Below are 18,933 nucleotides of genomic sequence, written 5' to 3' on the forward strand. Positions count from 1 at the left end.
CTCAGTACGTTATTTTAATAGCATTAAATGATTATGAACATAAAAGCATTACAAAAAAAATAATAATTATATACCATCGATGAAACCACAAAGCTGACGCGGAGGTATGTATAACTGCAATATAAAGTAATTTTGAGTATTATTGCTATTAGTATTATTTTCTAAAATTAGGTACATGTAATATAAAAGTACATATGCCAATGTTTTTGCAACAGCTCCAAGTCTCATGCGCAGTGTAGGCTATGTCACTGTCCGAATCCGTTCACTTATTTTTTTGTTCACTTTGTTCACATATAGTAAACTCAACTGCCATACACTATATAGGGATTAGTGAATGAGTGAGCGATTTCAGACACAGCTTAGGTGTGCGAAGTGTAGGTAAACGAGTCCGGGAGCAGGGGAGAAACACAAGTGGAGCAACTAAACAATAATGAGGTCACAAGTTGGGCGGGGTCAGAAAAAGACAGGAGAGAGAGGACATGGCACCAAACAAACACAACAGTGACAGAAAGACAGAAGGCTGTGACACATGCTAGTTACATGCTAGCTTCAATCTTTCTGGCTAGGCTTTTTCAAGCTAACTTAAAGTATGCCCAAAAACTTTACTATGTAGTTATTATTATTGTTAAATTAAAGTAAATATTCAGACTACTAGATTTACTCGTTTGTAGAGAGGTTGACAGCTGTTATGGTTGAGCAAACGGAGTCTGAGCAAAAATATGAACTATAATAAGATGCACACAAACAATGTTTGTGTAAAGTAATAAAGGACGTAATAGAAGAAAAAAAACATCAAACGTAGCTAATAAATGTAAGACTTCTATATTACCAGACCATCTACCGCCAAAACACGCCCATGAAATGATATATAACAGGCGTCTAAACCGGTCAATATCACCATCCTGTGGAAAATAAATAAAATTAAAAATTCAATTTTCAATATTAAGTCTCACTCCCTCCAATTAATTTTTACAAGCATGAATGTTCTTTGTGCAGTGTTTTCGGCCATGTGTTTGGAAACCCCACCACCACGTTTGTTTATTTGCGGACTTTTATTTTGATACTTTTATTTTGGGCGATTTCGCGCGCAACCATGTTGCAGTTGTGTAGCCGCGTTTGAGTTGTCCCTCGCACTCTTTCATTATGGCTGCGGACAGTACGATGTCTAATGGTCAGGAAACGGCCTCTCTGAACGGTGAACCCGTGCTCAAGCGCTCCAGAGACAGCGTGGACTCTCTGCGGATCCCGCGGGAGCCCCAGAATAAAGTGACCGTCGTGTTGGGAGCTCAGTGGGGCGATGAGGGGAAGGGCAAAGTGGTCGACCTCTTGGCAATGGACGCCGACATTGTGTGCAGATGCCAGGTGGGTGTCCAACCGCTCGTCTCGCTTAATTTCTGTTAAGGAGAGTCTGCTCAATCGTTAACGTTATGTCTGTATTGTCTGAGGCTTGCTGTTATTAGCCTGCGGTAACACAAAAGAGGAAGGAATCCCTTACAGAAGCTGCAACACTAACATCACAATGAACAAAGTTTATTTTATTCTTTGCCATCGTCACTTGTTGCCAGGACAAATGATGTAACGTTTCCTGCGGCTAGATTTTTATATTATCGCGATACTTACGTTCATGCTTAACAGCTGTGTATCATCAGGGAGGAAATAACGCGGGACACACAGTGGTGGTGGACTCGGTGGAGTATGACTTTCACTTGCTGCCTAGCGGCGTTCTCAACAAAAAGGCCGTTTCTTTTATTGGTATGTTTTTGTTGGACCTTTCCCCCATTTTATTTTTATTTACCGATTTTCATCTCGTAGTATGTATGTAAGTTATAATGTTTTCTTAACCTCAGTTCATTGTTTGGAATCAGATACTGAACTATTGACTTGTTTGCTGAGATCTTTTGTTTTGGTCTGTCCCGCAGGAAATGGTGTTGTGATACACTTGCCAGGACTTTTTGAGGAGGCTGAAAAGAACTCACAGAAAGGCAATGGTAAATTGGTAAACATGTTTAAGGAGTAAACTACAAAATATTGATTATTTGTAATATCAATTGAATAATCTATTTATTTTTAATGTGGGCCATATCAAGTCATATCTCAATATTTTCGCACATTTTGATTATATTCCATGTTTATCTCAATGCATTTGTTTCTCAAAAAAATGTTACATTGTTTTTGCCTTTCATGAAAAAGACATGGTCTATTGTTAAGAAGTACAGACAAATTGTTTACTGCCAAAATCTACACAATTAAAAATATAGCTTGGTGACATTTGCTGATTTTTCATTTTTATTTTTACTAAATGAGCATGTAATGAATGAATGAATTATTTACTTAAATGTACCACTGTACTGTTTTTTTTGTTTTCCTATTAATGAGTTCTTTTGCTTTGTTTAATTTAGGACTTCAAGGATGGGAGGAACGACTGAAGATATCTGACCGGGCACATATTGGTATGGTTCTGTTTAACTTCATCAGGTCTTGAGTAAGGTCTGAAGATATTGACTATTTGCCGCATGGTGTCTGTCAACTAAAAATAGCAAGTAACTAATATCTATGCCATTGGAATTGGCGCTCTTCTGTTTTCTGTGTAGTTTTCAATTTCCATCAAGCTGTTGATGGGATACAGGAGCAGCTGAGACAGCAGCAGGCTGGGAAGAAGTGAGGTTTCTTTTTTTTTCTTTTTTTTTTATAAAAGCTTAACGTGTAGATAATTTTCTTCAATATCAATATTAGGGCTGGGTATCAATGCAGATGTTCCAGATCGATTAAATATCGATTCACAAGCTCTCAAATCGATTTTCATAAACATAAACATGAACATAAGTTTCCAAGTAGGTAATTAATAAAAAGAAATTAAGAGCCCCAAACCTGTATATTAAACACTTGGGTACATTAAAACAGAACCCATCTCCAATTTTCAAATGCATACAATTATCTTAAATACAATACAATTTTGATTCAAAATGAAAAATGTATGCTGAAAAAAGTCAGAACAGAACATTCCTTGATCACAGGATCCAGTTATTTCATTTTTAAGATAAAACAATCATACAAAAAAAAATCGATTCGTGGCCTTTGAGAATTGATGTTGAATCGACCACGTTTTAAAAAATGATTAATCTAAAAATCCAATTTTTTTTTTTTTTTTTTTTACCCAGCCCTAATCAATATTGAGTTCACCCTTCTTTTGTTTTTCAGTTTGGGCACCACTAAGAAGGGCATTGGACCCGCATATTCCTCCAAAGCAGCACGTAATGGACTGAGAGTGTGTGATCTAGTCTCAGACTTTTCAGTCTTTGAGGAAAAGTGAGTGTATTAATATATTTCTTTTAATTTTTTTCAGGAAACTGTATATGAAAATAGGCATATCTGACTTTTTTTTTCTCTATGACATTTAGAACTGCATGTTTATGTAATCCTAATTGTTAACTGTTTATAATTTTATGTATATATATATATAATTTTATTCTTATTGTAGGCTACAAATCAATGCCTCAGTGATCAGATTGACCCTAGTGGCAGAGAGTTAAATACATGTAAATATCTCTCTACAGGTTTCGGGTTCTGGCTGGTCATTTTCAGACCACATATCCTAACCTTAATATTGATATTGATACTGAGCTTGAGCAACTGAAGGTGATTAGTGTCTTGGCATCTTTCAATTTGATCTGCGAAGCCAGTTCATGAATGAGTAGCTAAGTAATATTTTCTCCATTTCACCCACAGGCTTATGCTGAGAGGTTACGTCCTCTAGTAACTGATGGGGTTTATTTCATGCACCAAGCTCTCAACGGGCCAAGTAAGAAGATTCTGGTGGAGGGAGCCAACGCTGCATTACTGGATATCGATTTCGGTATTAACAGCAATCCTGCATAAAATGGGAGATCCACTGGTGTGCTTAAGAGATTGAGGACAGTGGAAAGTGTATCTTCCAGTGTAAATGATGCAAATGTTTCCATCTCTTTCAGGGACCTACCCCTTTGTGACCTCATCAAACTGTACTGTCGGAGGCGTTTGCACAGGTCTTGGGGTCCCGCCATCTCATGTGGGCCGTGTGTATGGAGTGGTGAAGGCCTACACCACCAGGGTGGGAGTGGGGGCATTCCCTACTGAGCTAGATAATGTGAGTGTGTTGTAAAGAGTGAGTCAGAAGGTAAAACTCTGTGACATTCCCTCACATAAATCATATTTGAAAATGTTTATTGTTCTTTGTGATGGTTTCTAGGACACTGGTGATCTGCTTCAGAGCAGAGGAAGGGAATTTGGTGTAACAACCGGCAGGCGGCGGCGCTGTGGATGGCTGGACCTGGTTTTGGTTCGCTATGCCCACATGGTTAATGGTTTTTCAGCGTGAGTTGTTAAGTGTTTTACCACTCAAAAACTTAGTATTTTACGCTCAATACAGCTGCATTCATTTAATCAAAAATTTTACCAGTAGAGCAGTAATATTGTAAAATATTACAATTCAAAACAATGATTTGTGATTCAAATATATTTGAACGTGATTTTATCCATGTGATGGCAAATCATACTAATATGCTGATGTGTGGTGCTCAATAACATTTCTTATGTTGAAAACGGTTGTCTATTAGTTTCGTTTTTGGTAGCTATGGCACAGGTTGAACTTTTAATAAGTTTGATTTAGTTAATTTATCTATACTTTTCCTTCTGTTTCTCTCAGCATTGCACTGACCAAGTTGGACATTCTTGACACATTGCCAGAAATAAAGATTGGCATAGCCTACACAGCTGATGGAAAGCCTCTTCCCAGTTTTCCTGGTAAGTTGATTATTTGTTGTTACACATTTTCATATATCTCATACATTACAATGATATTCACTTATAAACAGTTATATTGTAACATGTACAATATAGGCATTGAACCATATAATTGTGTATTTCAGCAAACATGGATGTCCTTACAAAGGTTCAAGTGACTTATGAGACGTTCCCTGGCTGGTGTTGTAGCACTGAGGGAGTCCGCAGTTTTGATGAGCTGCCTTCACAGGCACAAGCTTACATTAGCTTTATCGAGAAGTTCCTGGAGGTTCCAGGTAAATACACATACTGTGTAGATAGCTTGCATATGTAAAAATGTAACCTGCTGATATGCTTAGAAATGTCAAAATGTTCATGAGATTTTTTTTTTTTACTCTCTTCAGTGAAGTGGGTGGGAGTTGGCAAGTCAAGAGAAAGCATGATAAAGCTGTTCTGACGAGGAAATCAGGAAAGGCTAAACTTCATTTGATGGTCTGCCGGGACATCCATAATCATGACCATTTGAGGACCAGAACTTTCTTTTATGCATCAGCACTGAGATTGACTAACTGTCCCACTCAAAGGAACACCAGCATTGTGTTTAGAGGTCTGGTTTGAGCACCAGAATCACTTTCCTGCATTTGTAAATTCTTGACTCATGCCTATTTGTTTCAAAGGACATCAGAACATACCTCTGTCAATCACTAGTAGTTGTCTGAAGTCTGATTAATTAGACTTTCCACTGTATAGAGTGTAAATTGACCATTTTCATTGCTAATAGGTGGATAGAAGCAAACAGATTTTTAAGGTTGTCATGTACCGTTTATTATTATTATCTTTTTAATGTATTCCAGTGTGAGGGGGCAAGCGTTAAATCTTTTTAATTAAGTGTTTGTTTATACTCAGTTTGACATGGTTTGAAATACCAAAAGGGACCTTCAGTCTTTGTGATATTGGGGAAAACATTTTTTAATTGTCAATGATTATTGCATTCAGGCGCTGACCTTGAGAGAGAGATATATACATTGCATTCCACCTAGTGCATGAACTCCTCTGCTGCTGTTATTTTTGAAGAATAAATTGCAAAACTAATTATGGTTTTAAGTGAATGTGTAAATGCACTTTTACTTGACTATATATGACCTTGAACCACAAGCCCAGTAATAAGTGTATAGTGAGATCTATTAATAAGCTTTCCATAGGTGTATGTTTTCTTTGGATAAGGCAATATTTGGTACAACTATTTGAAAATCTGGAATTTGAGGTTCGAAAAAAAAATACAAATATCGAGAAAAAAGCTTTTAAAGCTGTCCAAATAAAGTCATTAGCAATGCATATTACTAATCAAAAGATTTTATGTGTTTACGTTAAGACATGTTCAAAATGTCTTCATGGGGCATGATTTTAACTTGATATCCTAATGATTTTTGGCATAAAAAAGGATAATTTTGACCCATACAATGTATTTTTAGCTACTGTGATAAATATATTCGTGCAACATAAGACTTTGTTTTAATGATTAATATTAACAGCGTTAAATATTGTATTTGACAAATATATGTCACCTTTAAAGCAACGCATCCTGTTTTTTTTTTAAGACTTAAAATTTTTTATTTTTTCAGAATTATCTATGTATTTTGCAATCTCAGTCATCATGAGCACATGGTGAGTAACAGTTTAATCGGGAAATAGGATTCAAGTGAACCGTGTAATCGGAATGATCAGCAGTCTAACGTTTGTCTCGCGAGGCAGAAGTTCAAGTATAATGCTACTTTTTCTGTGTGTGCTGTATCTCGTCCTGTACCACCAGGCATCTGGGATGAACGTTCAGGTATAATTAATCTTTTTTTTGCCATTATGTAAAAGTTTATTATAGGAACCTATATATTAATTTCAGTTTGTGCTATTTCATTGTGACTAACTGATCATGATTATTTGCTAAATGTTTTCTCCGTTATCCTAGTTTTTCCATCTTGTACGCTTATTGTTGAGTGGCATTAAAACTATTATTAAATGCCGTGATTTTTTAAATGCATGATAGGCAATGTAGTGATGTAACTTCTTTTCTGTAGTACGTGTTTTGGTGAATGACGTAGCATGATGCAGTACGTGCCTATAGGCTCATCATGTCTGTTGAGATGTAGCTTACACACAACTATTTTAGTTTGTAGCACAAGTTTTCGGTCTGCCTCTCTGTTTTTATAGCAATACACCCTATTAAGAGAAAAACACAAAATCTTTACGAGCAAATTATGGCAAACCTCACATTTCAATAATTCTGAAACTGAATGCAGTAACACTAAAAACATTTGGAATTAATTAATCACCAATAAATAAACCTCGAAATTTACCAAACTGTTGAATCTTTAACCCACAGCATCGTCAAAAGCGAAATATCGGCCAAAAGTCTGTTCCAGGTAGGCTATACACACTCTCTCTTTCTTTCTCTCTCTCTCTCTTTCTCTCTCTCTCACTTTCTGTCTCGCTCACTTTCTTTCTCATTGGTCTGTTTGTAAGTAGGCTACTATCAAGTTGTATAGACATAATTATGTACATATGTTTTTTTTTTTTTAGCATGGATGTTATACGCACGCAGCCTTTGCGAGCCCCGTGAAACGCTTGTTAAAGTTGAGGATGAATTCCCCGAGGTGATGAACATGCGTATTTTCCCCTCGTGTGTGCCCCTGAAGCGCTGTGGAGGCTGCTGCTCCGATGAAGCAACGCTGTGTGTGAATGTGAGCTCGTACACCACTGTGATGCAGGTATGGACATGTTACTGGTTTAGTTCATGTCATTTATGGTTTACTTCTCTTCTCTTTCTATTTATTTATTTTTAATTTTTTTTAATTATTATTTTTTCCCACTACAACATTACAGTTTATGCAGTTGAATGTGCAAGGGGAGACTATTGATCTGCAGTTTGTTGAACACAGCCAGTGTGAATGCAGGTAATGCAAAGGTTGATGACTTATATAAGCAATAATTAATGTATTATTTCATAGAACCTCAGTAATGCATATATCTGTATCATTTACATTTAGATGTGGCAAAGTTAACTTCTCATGGTGTTTTAATAATAATAATAATTATTATAATTATTATTATCTTTCTTCTTTAAAGGTTCAGAGACCAGCTATGATGCTTACTGGAAACAGCTCATCCATGCCACATAAATTGTGATCTGCTTATTTAACCAGTTATTTTATATTTTATGGAGTTATTTAAATGAATTCGTATTACTAACATTACTGATATATGAAATATATAATTATAACAACATTACTTTTATATTTAATATGATGTAAAACATGTTGCTTTATTTAAGAAAAACACTTGCAATTCACTTATGTACAATTATTTATTGTTACTTTCGGTAACTTTCCAAAACATTTTTTTCATTCAGTTTTTTTTTCATGCAAATTCATCATACAAGACGATATAAGAACAGACATTGCTTCTAGTAAATGTAATAATTTGCATTAATTTATAAGATTGTCAAAACATGGTACATTCAGAATATAGTGCCTCAGTTTTGATTGCTTTAATAAAAAGCTTTTAACTCAATCATGTGCTTGACTAATTTAACATAACTTTTACTTTGATGAAAAAAAAAAAAACAATCAATGTCCATAAATCATCGTGATATCTTTAACTCACTTTAACTTTAACTTAACTCATCTTTAACTTAATCTTAATTTCTTTTGTTATGCTTCTGAAATGTTTTTAATCCTGTAACATTTGAGAACAATACCTTATTTTATTTATTTAATTATTTATTTTTATTCATTTTATTTATTTTCATTGTGAAATCTGCTTTTTGTTGATGCCTTCCTTACCTGTTTTTCTTATGCTGTTGTCTCGACGAGAGTTTGTAATAAACATAAAAAAATAAAATAATAATAATAATAAAAAGAATCTTAATTTCAAACACAGTTTCACAGCGCCACCTAGTTTGGACAATAATAAGAGATCTCCTTTAAGAATACGTGGCAGTGACGTCAACATCGGTGTTAAGAACCCGGATATTGTTCACTACCAGCGGAGTTGTTCAACCAGCGGAGAGGCAGAGTGGTGAGAAATGAATCTTTGTATCTTCAAGCTCATATGTTGTCATTTCCCAATCACAAATCAGCGCTGCTCGTTTATTTATGTATTCAGACGCATGTGACGTTTTAAATTGTTTGACCGATGAAAACATTATAATCATACATTCAGCTACACATTTAGCTTAGCAGGTAGCAAGAGCAGGCTTACATAAAAAAGTATGAAAAGGATTGCTTAATAAAAATATACGCAGATGACATGCAGCCACATTCTTTTGTTTTTATAACAGTGACATTGCAGATGACAGCAATAGATAAACAGAAGTTTCTAGACATGCTCTGGTCAAAACAGCTGTCAATTAAGTTGATCAGTGACAGAAAAGACATTTACAATTACACTTATTTTAATTTTAGGATTCTGATCAAAAGCAAAGTAAAATTGGAAGGGAGTTTTGCTGTTAAAACACTTTAATATTGATTTCTCCTCTCTTATCATAAGGTGATGTTGGTGCATCGGCGTCACGGTCCTAGAAGCAGCCAGGACGGGGTGTACACTGGGCCACCTCAGACCCAGACCCAGCTGGAAACCCCCCTGGCTGTCCCAGCACCCATCACCCCTGTCATAGACACATTCAGCATGTCCTGCCGAGACCGTACCAGTGAGTTTCAGTCTGTGTGCAAGTCCCTGCAGGGGAGACAGGTGCGATAACTACTGATGCATATAGTTCAGTAGCCTGCAAGTGGCTAATAGATTCAATAATATAGTCTCCCTTCGTGGAGTTTGTGTACATACTGGTAGCATGAGTTAAAAAAACACCACAAAGTTTTTCTCTTGCTCTTTTTCAGAATGGAGCACAACCTGTCAGAGCTGTCCAGAGTGCAGTCAGACAGCGGAGTGAATTCACACTCCTGGCTAAGTGAGTTATACTCTCAATCAGTAAAGGTTTAAGAGGGAAAGTGTGTGAATGTTGGATTTGCTTGGATTCTGATGAAGATCAAGTCGCATCAATACACATGAGTAGTCTGCTTAAAAGAATTACACTTTGGTAATCTTAATATCAAGATGAGATCTAACTGCTTCTTACTCGCTAAATCAGTCACAAGTACAATTATGTAGGCACTTACCAGCATAAACAAAAAGTTGAAAGTTGTGAAGGAAAGTTTATTCTCTCAAATAGTGTATAAAGAAGTATTAAAGTGCCTATTATGGATTTATGAAAATTACCTCATTACTCATGCAGTGTGTAACAGCTCTGAGTGAATGAAAACATCCTGCGAAGTTCTAAATCTGAAAGTGCAAGTTCTTGTCTCTCAAAAGAAAGAGTCGACTCTGAATCATTGAAACAAGTCATTTTTAAAACGAATCCCAAGACGTTTCATGTTGACATCAACATATTGCATGCCTTGTTGGCATTCATGCTCTAAATCATGGAGAACTTTGTATAATTTAAACAGATGAGTTATAAAAAGAAAGAAAATCACCCCTCACAGTTGTCAAGAAGGCCAAAACATATTTTTTTCTACTGTAAAGTTGGACATTTTACACAACTCCCTTTTGGAGCCAGTTTCTAGCTGCCAGTCGATGAATTGAAGTTTAAGTCACTTCCGTGTTGGTTTCAGAGAGAGACTGGAGGGTTGCTGCATGATAAACCTTAAATAACTTTCTTAAATAACATTTTTACAGCATTGGTGAGCATAAGAGACTTCTTTCGAAAGCATTAAAAATAAACATTGAAATGTTAGTGCTTTGGGCTTTTGTTTTTCAAGAATTAATTTTTATTATGATATCAGGACAGTTGTATCAGATTGACATTTTTGACATTGTAAAATAAAAAAGTCATATTTTTTACGTATTTGTCAGTAAATGAATAGATTTGAACAAACAAAAAGAAATAAATAAGTGACCATCACGTGACTGACCTAAACGTTAGACTTCAAATTTGTGAATCAGCATTTAGCTGAGCCCTGACTGCTGTTAGCTTTTGAAGCTTCACACTCTTCAGTCTATTGTTTGTTTATCGTTGAAGATCGGCTCAAATTTTATGTCAGACCAACTTCCTGGAAAATCCAAAGGGTTTACGGACTTTTTCCTGCAACTGTCTTTAATATTGGCACGAGACACTGCATTTGACATATAATTTATTCAGACCTACTTAAGCTTTAATGGTCCGTGTTATTTCATCGACTTGACCTTATGACAGATATTGACTGCATCTTATTAACAGGCGAATTGGAAGAGACCTCAGCAACACTTTTGCCAAGTTAGAGAAGCTCACAATCCGTACGTATCTGGTCTCCCTCGCCATCTCACACATGTACCACTGTGGACTGTTTTGACGTGTAACTCAATCCGTGTTCACTTGCAGTGGCCAAACGAAAGTCCCTTTTTGATGACAAAGCAACTGAAATTGACGAACTCACTTACATTGTGAAACAGGTTAGTGTGCTTGTTACTTCCCCTTTCGGAAGGACACATTATTCTGTCTACTTATTTCATATTGTAATGTGTCTCATAACTGTCCGTCTGTTCACTCAGGACATCAACAGTCTTAATAAGCAGATAGCTGGCCTGCAGGAAGTCGTTCGATCACGGAGTGGACAGAATGGCAGACATCTCCAGACACATTCCAACACTATCGTAGTCTCCTTACAGGTATTCACCTCTGGCCTTAGTGCACCATCACAAAATAGTGTACTTCCGCTTGAAATAACACCGTTTTCTGTGTCTAGTCCAAACTGGCATCGATGTCAAGTGACTTCAAGTCAGTCCTGGAAGTCAGAACAGAGGTAATTGAGCTGTTTTTTTAAGTGTTCGATCCATCATGGTACAGCTCTGTAAATGTGTATCTTCTGTTTAGAACTTAAAGCAGCAGAGAAGCAGACAAGAGCAGTTTTCTCAGACTCCTGCCTCATCCTCTTCTTACCACACCAACAGCTTCAGTAAGAGCAGCTCTACTTGTGAAAAAGCACACATTGTCCACCTTTAAACATTTCTGTAGTTATCTCTCCCTTTTGTTTCTCTTTCAACAGACAATTCAGTGCTTATGCAGGACGACTCCAAGAAGACTGATATCTCTATAGATATGGACCTCGGCTCCAGTCAGCAGATGCAGTTAATCGATGAACGGGTATTGATTGATTGTTCATTGGCTGTTTTGTAACGGTACAGCTGCAGGGAAACTGATTCAAGTGTGTGTTTGTTTAGGATTCGTACATTCAGAGCCGTGCAGACACTATGCAGAATATAGAGTCCACTATTGTGGAGCTCGGGTCTATATTTCAGCAGCTGGCTCACATGGTGAAAGAACAGGAAGAGACTGTACAGAGGTGAGGGGACAACTTCAGTTATTAGAGAGGAACTGGAAGTAAAATGGAAACTAATAAAAAATGAAGGGCTGAAAAGAAATGTAAAAAAAACAAAAACCAATGACGGAGTGCATAATGGAATTACTGAAACCAACTAAAATAAAAGCCAATTCAAACCCTTCATGAATAATAAATACAAGTGAATAAATAATGCTAAAATAACTCTGATCGATATCCAGAATTGTAGACTAAATTCAAACACCAGTCTTTATTTGATTTATTTATTTTTGTTCCATTTACAGTGTCTATTCAATAAGCAAGTGTGGGTTTTTTTTCCATTTGCTTCCATTTGCGGTTTGGTCTTCACTGTCTATGATCATAATGAAAATCTCTCTGCCATTGTAATCGGCTCTTTAACTGCCACAGTAACAGTTAGCCAGCAGTTCCTTTAGTAAAAGGTACCAGTATCATAAAAAAAACAAAGAATAATTCCTTTCATTAAACTTCTCTCTTCCCTGACAGAATTGATGCCAATGTCGAGGACACTCAGCTGAACGTGGAGCTAGCGCACTCAGAGATACTCAAATATTTCCAGTCTGTGTCTAACAACCGCTGGCTGCTCATCAAGATGTTCCTGATCCTCATCATTTTTTTCATCGTCTTTGTGGTTTTCATGACCTGATGTCCACTCTTAAGAGATGCAGGTTTCAGTATTTGAGGAATGAAAGTGGCTGTTCTCTCAGACTTCTTTCATCTTTTCTCTGCTCACTGGCCGCCGAGCTCTGTTTTAGTGATCTTTTTCCTCAAAATGGATGGAGTTTAATATTCATAAGCCTCAATTCTATATAGGCAGGGCATTTGTCAGTTTGTAACAGTTTGTCCATTTAAATTTCAATCTGATATGTTTTTGTATCTGTAGAGCAAGCTCTTGGAAATGATTGTCTATAATTTGGTTTTCTAAATCACACAGATTGCGGAGATATCCTTGAGGAAAGCCAGCAGTTGTCTCATGCATACAAAAAAAACACCCACCATTTTAACAGATTCTTTGTGACTTATGATTGTATTAATCATGATATACAACTTTAGACATCATGTGTTCTGAGACCTTTTTATACATTTGCAGTTTCTCTCTCTGTTGTCTAAATATTATAGGGAAGTCTTTATTTAGGGGTTAGTTACAGAATCCCTCTTATAGTAGACCACCAAGACACGTCAAGAGACAGTGATGCTTCTATACTTTTATGGGGACTGACTAGAGGCTTAATTCTTTCTAGTTCGGATTTTGGGATCCATTACCACTTTGGCACAACATGTTAATACATCTAGTTCAGCAGGTGAGAAATCAGTATTTGAAGCTAGTGACATTTTCCAAATTCCATTTCATTGGTTGTTTTTATCATCCTTCACAAGCTTGTTTGTACACTGCCATTTGTATCTCTTTGTACAGTCTCAGGGGGGTCCATGAGAATACCGCTTTCCAGTTCTCAACATAAATGATGTTTTTTAGAGAATACATGCATTTGTGTTTAACTGGACTTCGAGATTTGGGGAAAATCCCACCCCACCATTTGTGAAATGCATACTGTAAAATGAAAGAAGTGAAGAAAAACTAATGGAAATAGAAACTCTATGCTTGGTTGTAATGTCTGTTGCTGTTTTTCTTTTTTACAGTAGCATATGTAGTTACTGTTTAATGAACGCTCATAAGATAATTAATGAAGTTAATTAAAACTATTTTTAAATAATTGAAAAGTGACATTTTAAAACTATGTTTAACTCTTGCATTTGATAAATACGCCACATTTGAAGGAAGGGGAAAGTAGAAAAGGTTAATGATGATGAATCGGCGAGATCTTTATTAGCATCTATGGTTCCCATGAAGAACCATTAATATCAGTAGAACCTTTGCACACTTAGCAAAAAGCTATAAACTGTCACTGGGGCAGTATCCTTTCAAAAGGTACTAATATGTACCATTTAAGGGTAGCTTAGGATGCCAGCTTTGTACCTGGAGTTTCCTACTCCAAACATAGCTTGTTCAGGTCAGCGCTCTTTCTTCCACTACACTGATATCCGGCATGCTTCGGATCCTCCTGTTTCTGTGGATATTGTCTTCATCCTCGTCGTCCTCCTCAGCGTCACGCCTGACTGTGACTCTGCTCCACAGCGGTCTGATGCGGATCCGTGAGCCCAGGTTGATGACAGACATGCTCTTGCTGCGGTTGGTCCGAGTCTTCAGTGCTCTCTGAAGTGTGGCCTCTCCCTCCTCGGCCTCGTCCAGGAAGTTACACAGGACAGAACGGAACAGACGAGACACCTCGCTCACCTCTGGCTCTACCTCTATCACCTCTTTCCTCAGCCTAAACAAAAGTAGATTATTGCTCAAAGATATAGATTTGTTTAAATCATGCATTCGTCCAACATTATTGTCCATACAGTTTCCTCTGAATGTTTTGAAGTAACTTTAAAGCAGTTTGCCTTAGCTAGCTGACGGTGGCAAACTTTTGAGTGGTTTAAAACATACATAGATCTTTCCTTGGAAAGGATTTGACAAAAATGTTGACCTGGTTTTAAATAGTAGAATTTAAAACGATAGATATACTGTTCAAAATTAAGAAGAAGAAAAAAAACTATTAGGTCACTTTCTGCCTAAATAACTTGGTGGCAAAAAAAGGCATCTGCTATAAAAACCGACATCACTGCCCATTAAAATCAGTTAAGAGGTAGTTGCAGAACACCTGATCAAATTTTTTTTTTTTTTTTTTTTTTTATAAAAATTTTCTTATGTGTTTTCATGTTGTGCCCCTTATTAGGGAAGGTTAGTATAAAAAAAGTTAGGCTGTTGAATTTTGTTACATTTCAGTAAAAAAAGAAAATCACTTTGTTGTATTCCAATGTGATTTTTGATTGTAACTTAAATTATATACATATTTAAGATAATGTAATCAGACTACTTTTTTGATTACGTTTAGATTATTTTTGACCTAACTCGTTTATTACATTGATTTAAATAGAAGAATATTGTACCATACTTATATCAAAATGCAAAGAAAATATTCAATTTTTTGCTATTGACAACATGAAGTCCATTAAACATTACATCATCAAGGTTGCCAAAAATGCGGGTCGTAAGTTAAACGAAAAGCAGACAATTAATCAAAATCATAAAAAAATTAAAATAAAATAAAAATGTCATTTTAACAGACTGCACGCCCAGATTTACGGACAGAATTTTCTTTTTAAAAATCGACTCCACTTAAAGTAACCGTATGTTGCTGTCTCTGAGATCTAGCATTGTTAGCCACAGTCTAGCCTACTGACACAGGCCTACCTGAGAACGAGGGGACCGCACTGGGAGGGAGAGACCTTGGCACACAGGTCCTGAAGCTCCAGTATCTCCCCAGCTGGAATCTCATAGGAAGACTTCTGTGGAGGTGCAGCCAGCCAGCTGTAATCCACACTGGAGCTGCGCCTGCGGTTCTCCGTCGTCCTCTCCTGGCGGAGGCGCTCAGTGCGCTTCACCAAAGAGCCCAGCTCCAACATCAACATGTTAGTTACCAGTTCCTCAGGCGAGCGCTGACCAGGAACCTGGGGTTCCTTGGAAAACACTGATGACCAGAGGAACATCTGAAATGGTAAAGAACGTGTAAGTGAATGATAAACCAAATATACAGTGATTATTGTGCACCAAAACACATCAATTTAAAAAAAAAAGGCCTACTCTAGTCCCACAATATGTCATAAATTATAAAAGATATATGGTTCAAGGTTTATGGCACTTACCTTCTCCTAGACATGCAAGGGGTTGGTTATATTCCCACTGGGCCTTTCCATCAAATTAGTCTGAAATATTTACGTAGGACCACACGTGTATTTACCACATGGCAGTTAGTTGTCCTTCTCAACACCAGATAAAGAGCTAAAGATAATCCCTTATGATTATAATCTACAGAAGATCTTCATTTCAGACGTTCATCACTTGGAAAGGAAAAAACAATTTAGTCAAAGTAAATTATCCTTCCAAACAAACCAATCTGTAAGCAAACTGTGCTGGTGGATGTCTAGCTTAGTCATTCTGATGAAGTATTCTGTATTAATAGGATTATTTCTTTTAAGGGTTACACAACATCGAATTAGATCCCAATCCTGTCTCAATAAACACTGGCAAGGCCCCCTGCTGTCCTTTTAGGTGAACAAAATGAGATGAAATCAGATTAGTAACAGAGAAATACAAAAGCTTTGCTGTTCTCATGTTTCAGACGGGTCCAGTCCATTTCCCTCACGCGGAAGAGACCGAAGTTGTGGAGTATTACGTAATACTAATATTTGCCAGAACTTGACTTTCAAGCAGAAGAAGCTGGAGATCAAAGTTTAAAATTGATTTAATTTCTCGTCTTGTTATGATCCTAATAACAGTGAACTTCTTACTTTTATTCTTTAGCCTCCTGTCTCTTCACTCTTGTTGAAAGCCCAGGGAAATTGCTAGGATTAGATTAATGTGTAATGTAAGAGTTCTTAAGTACTGGTGTTCAGGGAAGAGCTGCCACTCAGCGTGTGTTTCTCAGTCTGTAGGAATCAGAAAAAAAGACAACTCAGCTCAATTTTTTCCAATGATTTTGACATTCCTGTCATATGTGAACATTCCAGTAATGTGTGTTTTTAATGGATAAGAAATGGAGAGCTTCTAAATGAACCATGGTTTAAAAAAAGAAAACTTTATTTTTAATGTTTTTATTATTATTTTCTTATTCAGAATGTGCATATAGCAGTGATTTTGTTTGCTTTACTGCTACAAATAATATAAAAAACCACAATGAAAATGCTTGTTTATTATTAAAAAGCTTTTCTTAATGGGATACAAAATTCAATCCACATTCATTCTCATCTGCTTTTTTTTCACATCCGCTTCCATCCCTGCAAATTCAGTTCCTGCTAAAATACCCTTCCATTAGATTTCAATCAATTTTGATGTTTTAAACCAGTGATTCCTCTCCCGTCCGTTCTTCAAACCCTCTGTAAGGCATTATCACATTGCTTTCTACAGTTACAGTTGCTAGTATGTCTCTGTCATATTTTATCTTTAAATGTTTTAGTGTGGACTCTAACGTGAACATGATATCAAAATACATTAGGGTAAGGAAACTGGTAACTTCAACCCAAGAAAAAAGAAAAAAGTTTTTATAAAGTATGGATTTCCCATTTACTCTCAGCTGACAGGAAGGGACTGTGTTTTTAAGAATGAATCTGTCATGGAATGAGTGACAGATCTTATTTAGAGAGAAGTGATCTCTCTAAACATTTCATTAACAACATTTTCTCTGTAATTCATATATATATATATATATATATATATATATACCTTTATTTACAATCCTTTTTTAACTTTTTCACATAACCTTATTATTGTCTCCACCAGATTTATAACAAACATGCTTTCCTTCCTGATCACTTTTTATATTTATCCCCAGTATGTTGTCGCCATAAATCTCCCATATGCATCTGCTCAGGGTGCGGCTCTGATTTATCCCGGCTTGCCTTTGAGAAATAAAAATCCTCCACTGCTTGTGGATCCCAGCCAAGAATTTGAGGAGGTGACCCAGAACCTCTCTCGCAAATTACACTGAGGGATCAAAGACGCTATAAAAGTCTATTTAGAGAATGCAAAATGAATCAAATTCCCGGTCTAGATGTGTCAGATGGCATATGAGGTCTATATCTATGTAGGTGCTTGAGAAACAGAAGTCAGACTTGACAGAGCAGCACAGTGACTGGTACTGAGGTGCATGTTTGCTGTTAGCTATACACTGTTCAAGTGTGTTGGGCAGAAATCATTCTCCCTGAGAGACAAAAATACCTTTATACCTTTATGGTGTTTCCTGAAGCATGTCTGTACCAAGTCTTGTTAAAATGAGTGAAAGTGTATTTAATCTTCAGCACAGATGGCTCCTAGCCCAGTGTAAACAGCAGTGCTACATCTGTTAATTGCAAACTTTGTGCTGATAAAGAGATGACTACACTGTTTAATCCTGGGATGCAGGAATGATTAAATCACAGGGGAAAACATTCATATTTATTTTTATTTAAAAACAAGAATATAACAAAAAAAAGTATGAAATAATAATAAAAACTACGTAAGCTTGAACTAAAATGACAGCATCTCAATGATAAAACAACATAGCTCAGATGTCAAAGTAAATGGTATATGCTGTTATTTGTTGATTTGTTTTGTTTGTTTACAATTTTTGCATCCTTATAAACAAAATATAAAGCAATGTCTCAAAGGTTATGTCAAAACTATTCTTGAGATGTACCAAAAATAACAAAAGAGATTTTGTTTATTTTGAACTGCAATAAAACATAGTGAGGATATTAATTGCACCGTCAATTTCATCAGACATATTAAATTTATGCTTTCATATAAAAACATCAATAGGTCTTTTATATAGAAATACGAGTAAAGGGCAAAGGTAATCATGCATGGTGTTTTGGATGTAACATCACACCCTGAATTTAAAGGGCAAGTGTGTTAGTGGGCATCTACATCAGATTAATGCAACAACCATTTTCGTCTTTTTTTTTTGTTGAGATCCTCTTGTACCTACTGCAAAGACAGGAACTGACGATAAAATGTCTCAGGCAGTCCTGTAAACTGTCATTCACTGACTTGAGTGAAGATATCACTGTCAACAAATAGACAGTTAACCTGAAAATGCAGCCATTTAATTACATTGGTGCCTGTTGAATGAGCTCCAAATGAGTGCTAATGTTACACTTCGCTCATTGCGCTATTTCAGTGCCCACAGGGGGATAATCTTTCCCATAC

The 18,933-nt window shown here is 36.4% G+C and overlaps 4 protein-coding genes across 4 annotated transcripts; 3 read left to right on the plus strand and 1 right to left on the minus strand.

Moving 5' to 3' along the window:
* Positions 1-1,069: 1,069 nt before the first annotated feature.
* On the plus strand, positions 1,070-5,862 carry LOC113064346 (adenylosuccinate synthetase isozyme 2-like). The gene is made up of 13 exons (XM_026235105.1): positions 1,070-1,362; positions 1,650-1,752; positions 1,920-1,988; positions 2,400-2,450; positions 2,592-2,658; positions 3,199-3,306; positions 3,555-3,636; positions 3,727-3,853; positions 3,969-4,123; positions 4,226-4,350; positions 4,682-4,779; positions 4,905-5,054; positions 5,163-5,862. Exons 1-13 carry the CDS (start codon positions 1,144-1,146, stop codon positions 5,213-5,215), a joined length of 1,407 nt encoding a protein of 468 aa, XP_026090890.1. The 5' UTR covers positions 1,070-1,143; the 3' UTR covers positions 5,216-5,862.
* Positions 5,863-6,380: 518 nt separating this feature from the next.
* On the plus strand, positions 6,381-7,992 carry LOC113064358 (snake venom vascular endothelial growth factor toxin ICPP-like). The gene is made up of 5 exons (XM_026235122.1): positions 6,381-6,589; positions 7,136-7,175; positions 7,333-7,520; positions 7,636-7,706; positions 7,879-7,992. Exons 1-5 carry the CDS (start codon positions 6,476-6,478, stop codon positions 7,895-7,897), a joined length of 432 nt encoding a protein of 143 aa, XP_026090907.1. The 5' UTR covers positions 6,381-6,475; the 3' UTR covers positions 7,898-7,992.
* Positions 7,993-8,754: 762 nt separating this feature from the next.
* Positions 8,755-13,750, plus strand: LOC113064349 (syntaxin-5-like). The gene is made up of 11 exons (XM_026235112.1): positions 8,755-8,829; positions 9,301-9,501; positions 9,648-9,718; positions 11,027-11,082; positions 11,168-11,238; positions 11,338-11,454; positions 11,532-11,588; positions 11,660-11,741; positions 11,832-11,929; positions 12,007-12,128; positions 12,630-13,750. Exons 2-11 carry the CDS (start codon positions 9,304-9,306, stop codon positions 12,787-12,789), a joined length of 1,032 nt encoding a protein of 343 aa, XP_026090897.1. The 5' UTR covers positions 8,755-8,829; positions 9,301-9,303; the 3' UTR covers positions 12,790-13,750.
* Positions 13,751-13,885: 135 nt separating this feature from the next.
* On the minus strand, positions 13,886-16,225 carry LOC113064354 (protein RD3-like). Its single transcript, XM_026235118.1, has 3 exons — positions 15,894-16,225; positions 15,442-15,737; positions 13,886-14,470 (listed from the first exon to the last, which is right to left on the minus strand). The coding sequence occupies exons 2-3, from the start codon at positions 15,735-15,737 to the stop codon at positions 14,149-14,151; spliced, it is 618 nt and encodes a 205-aa protein (XP_026090903.1). The 5' UTR covers positions 15,894-16,225; the 3' UTR covers positions 13,886-14,148.
* Between the last annotated feature and the right edge of the window lie 2,708 nt (positions 16,226-18,933).

Source organism: Carassius auratus, chromosome 46 (assembly GCF_003368295.1).
Source record: "Carassius auratus strain Wakin chromosome 46, ASM336829v1, whole genome shotgun sequence".
NCBI classification, from domain to species: Eukaryota; Metazoa; Chordata; class Actinopteri; order Cypriniformes; family Cyprinidae; genus Carassius; species Carassius auratus.